General features: G+C 61.3%; 3 protein-coding genes across 3 annotated transcripts in view; all 3 read right to left on the reverse strand.

Annotated features, from left to right (window-relative positions):
- The window catches only part of EMIHUDRAFT_221341 (hypothetical protein), a gene marked incomplete at both ends in the record, with an annotated part of 1,170 nt that extends 424 nt beyond the window's left edge, over nt 1-746 (reverse strand). Inside the window, 2 exons of the mRNA XM_005756604.1 lie at nt 15-130; nt 430-746. Coding sequence (XP_005756661.1) covers nt 15-130; nt 430-746 — 433 coding nt within the window. The remainder of the gene's footprint in view (nt 1-14; nt 131-429) is intronic.
- A 1,363-nt stretch (nt 747-2,109) lies between these two features.
- On the reverse strand, nt 2,110-2,448 carry EMIHUDRAFT_221342 (hypothetical protein; the record flags this gene model as incomplete). Its single annotated transcript, XM_005756605.1, has 1 exon — nt 2,110-2,448. The coding sequence occupies one exon, from the start codon at nt 2,446-2,448 to the stop codon at nt 2,110-2,112; it is 339 nt and encodes a 112-aa protein (XP_005756662.1).
- A 767-nt stretch (nt 2,449-3,215) lies between these two features.
- EMIHUDRAFT_428621 (hypothetical protein) overlaps nt 3,216-3,530 on the reverse strand; it is a gene marked incomplete at its 3' end in the record, with an annotated part of 7,933 nt that continues 7,618 nt past the window's right edge. Inside the window, exon 14 of the mRNA XM_005756606.1 lies at nt 3,216-3,401. Within this exon, the coding sequence (XP_005756663.1) occupies nt 3,216-3,401 (186 nt within the window). The remainder of the gene's footprint in view (nt 3,402-3,530) is intronic.

Raw genomic sequence — 3,530 nt, forward strand, 5'->3', positions numbered from 1 at the left:
GTTATGAACGAGACCCCTCGATAACTGCCAGACATCCGCGCCGCCACCGGGCCCGCCGGGCTGCCCCAGGCGGAAGGAAGCGGCGCCACCAGCGTCGTGTGGCTCGCCCATTGCCGGCCCGGCGCCGATGCTGCAACGGTGGCGAGTGGTGCCGGCGCCAGCGCCATCGCGGAGCAAGGCGCGGGGCTGCTGTCCCGCGCGAGAAGAAGGAGGGCATCCGACGCCAGGACGGACTCGGGTGCCGGCTGCTCGAGGAGCGGCCTGCACGGCGGCGCGGCGCGCACCGGCACCGGCGCGCGCACGGGCACCGGCACCGGCGCCGCAAAGTGCGCGGCGGGCGTGTAGGCGGGCGATGGGTATGCGTTGGCGGCCGGGGCGATCTGAGTGAGCTTCACGGGAGTCGACACGCAGCTCGTGCGCGACGCGGACTCGGAGGGCGGCGGTGTGGTCGTTCCAGCTGCCGCGGAAGTACGCTGCTTGTCGCGCTTGAGCTTCTGCCTGCGGTTCTGGAACCAGACTTGCACCTGCCGCGCCTCGACACCGAGGTGCGCGGCGAGCTTGAGCCGGACGGAACGCGGCGGGAACGTCTCCTTCTCGAAGATGGACTCCAGCAGCACCTTGCCTGGAACCCACCTGCTGCGGTCACCCGCACGCTTCGAGATCTCGCCCAAGGAGCCGTTCTTGCCTATGCTGCTGGTTGAGGTATTCTGCTCTGGAAGCGTGGATAGGGGGCCGCCGGAGTCCATTGTCGGCGCGGTCCGGGGACGGAGAGGGTGAGCGCTCGGCCACACGAGGTGGCGGCAGCAGGGGGATCTAAAGGTGATCTGGTTTCCCTGACCCTCTCTGAGCGTCGCAAACGTTGAGACGTCCGTTTTGCAACTTTCTGCAACTTTGCTATGTCGCCGCGATGTACCCCATAGCTAAAGTTGAAGAACTTCGTAAAAGAGTTCGTAACTCTTCGTGTCCTTTGGACAACCTTCCATAATGGAAACTTAGTCGGTCATTTGTTCGGTATTCGGTCATATCCCCCCGGGGACATTGTGCCTGGCGGAATGCGGAACGCGGCCGTTTCAGAAAGCAAGCCTCCGTTTGGGGAGAGGGGGGGGGGTGTCTTCGGTATCTCTGCGCTCGTCTTGAAAGATCTTTTTGTCTCAACATGGCAAGCAGAGGGCCGCTATTTTCTTCCAAGGATAGGAAGGTGAAGAGCCTGAAGACACTCACAGTCAGGCCAGCGACTGGACAGTAAGGGTGGACGCAAGCGCCGTAGAAAACGGGTTGTCAGTCATCCTCTCATCCCACCTGTGAGGCTACCGCACTCCAAGTGCTCCAAGTGCACCGTATATTAATTACAGAGCGCGCAGCGACGCATCTTCACAGTCACTCAGCGATGGACGCCTATTCTTCTTCATCGATCTTCTTTGTTTTCTTCTTCATAACATAGAGGGGTGTCGAAGTCCGAAGAGATGCAGGGCAGCCTTCCTTAAGTCCGCCTCTCACACCCTCACAAGCAAGAAGAACCCTCACTGTCGCACAATATCTGAGTTTCTCAAGAGAGACAACCAACCTCGTGAACTCCCCCAATCCCCAGGGCAGCCTTCAGGGCTCGCACCTCAACCTCTCATAGACCAGCGCGCAGCGCCATAGGAGGTATTTTCTTCTCAATAACAAGGTCTATGAGGAGTCCCGTACCATGCGGAATCGACCCTATCCAGTGCTCAAGTGCTCAAGGTCTATGCCAACTCCCACGCAACTTGGTTTGGTTTATTTATGAGCTAGCCTTCGATGTTATGAAACAAACGCAAGGCGGACACACGCAAATCGCTCTCGGGCCCACAGACATCCCGCAAAAGAAAGAAAGAAAGAAAACAGGCAACCCAAGGGAGGGATGGGAGAACGACCCGCCGCCCCCGCGCGCGCCTCTTATTTATTGGTTTGCGTGAACACGGAACTGGGGCGGCGGGCGGGTCGGGCTCGTTCATGTACATGGCTGCTGTAGCCCCTGTCGACGTCGCCGCAATGCTGCAGTCATTTCATGACTCTTCCGTTGCGCCTGCACGGCCGTTGCCGGTGTTACTGCACCCACCACCGCCCCCCATAGCCGGCAGAGTGTCACAAGTCGCCGCTAACGCCGCATCTAGCGCTGCTGCTCTCTGGAGCATTATGCCCGGTGAACCAGGAGGCCAAGCAATGTACATCGGCCTCGTCGTCCCGATTGCGGCCATCCTTGCTGGCACCATTGTGTACTCGCGTTGCTGCAGGCGGGCTGGGGCCAGCGTGGCGCCCGGGCTGGCCCCAGCAGCCCGGCACGGCCGACAGCGCCGGCGCCGCCGGCGCAATGGCGCGCAGGTGGAGCAGGCTCCACACGTGAGGTACGGACTGAGCAGCGACGCGGCAAAGGAACTGCTTAAATGGAGGAGCAAGGCGGGTCAGGTCGAGTCTGATCAGCATTTGCTCGGAGGAAGAGAGGAGGAGGAAGCACAAGAGGCGGAAGTCCCCGCAGGGTCCCCACAGGGTCAGGGACCAGAAAGGGACGCCAGGCAGGCGAACCACGAGGCCATCACTTTCTTGTAGTCTCTCCCAGCGCGATCGCCGCGACCGACGCGACGGACCACACGCCGTTTCACCGTTCACACGCGCAGCCGCTTTCGTCCGGCCCCCATGTCTGCGGACTGCGCTGTGCTCTCGTCAGTCACTCCACGGCGCACGAGATTCGGGATCACCCGTCTCACCGCGCACGGCACCCTGACCCACGGTCCAGTGACGGCGGCGTAGAGCCGTGCGCTCGGGCGCACGACACGTGTGTGCGCAAACTGGGATGCAGCGTACAAAGATCAGTGACAACCTGGTGACAACTGGATGTGCGGAACCCTCGAACGACACCGCACTGCGCCGCCACTTGCACTTTTTTATTTTAATGCCTTGGGGCTCCTGAGTGTCGTCTAGAGGTGCAGTTCCTACTGGCAGTTGCAAGGGACGCCCCCCCCTGCCCCCACACCGCCGTTTTTTGTGTGTGGAGAAGTGTATTTACCTTACGTTACCTTACCTCATGACAGGTAGAAACAGAATCCGACAAGCGAGACAACAGTATAGAAAAAGCAGCATCCGCGTCCTCCGCTGCCTCGAGCGGCCAGTATCCTCGTCCTACCAAACACCCCCACCCGCGCCGAGCTCTCCGCCATCGCGCGCGGCGCGGGGGCGTTCAGAGCACACGCGCGTCACGCGTAATAGGACAGCGTCGCCTTCTTCTTTGCCTGCACGGCCGTCAGCCCCTCCATAAAATCCTCGTGCACAATCTCTGTCCGCTCGTTGCGCAGCGCAATCATGCCCGCCTCCACGCAGACGGCCTTGAGCTGCGCGCCGTTGAAGTCGTCGGTGCAGCGGCCGAGCTCCTCAAAGTTGACCTAAGGTGAGGTAAGGCAAGGGGAACCCCTCCACACAGGGGTGCGGCGTGGGGCAAAAGGGGCCAGGCTAGCCCCCTCGCGACTCCACGTCTGAAAAGACAGGAGCCGGCACGGCGTTCAAAGTGCAAA

This window comes from Emiliania huxleyi (assembly GCF_000372725.1).
Source record: "Emiliania huxleyi CCMP1516 unplaced genomic scaffold EMIHUscaffold_96, whole genome shotgun sequence".
Taxonomy (NCBI): Eukaryota; Haptophyta; order Isochrysidales; family Noelaerhabdaceae; genus Emiliania; species Emiliania huxleyi.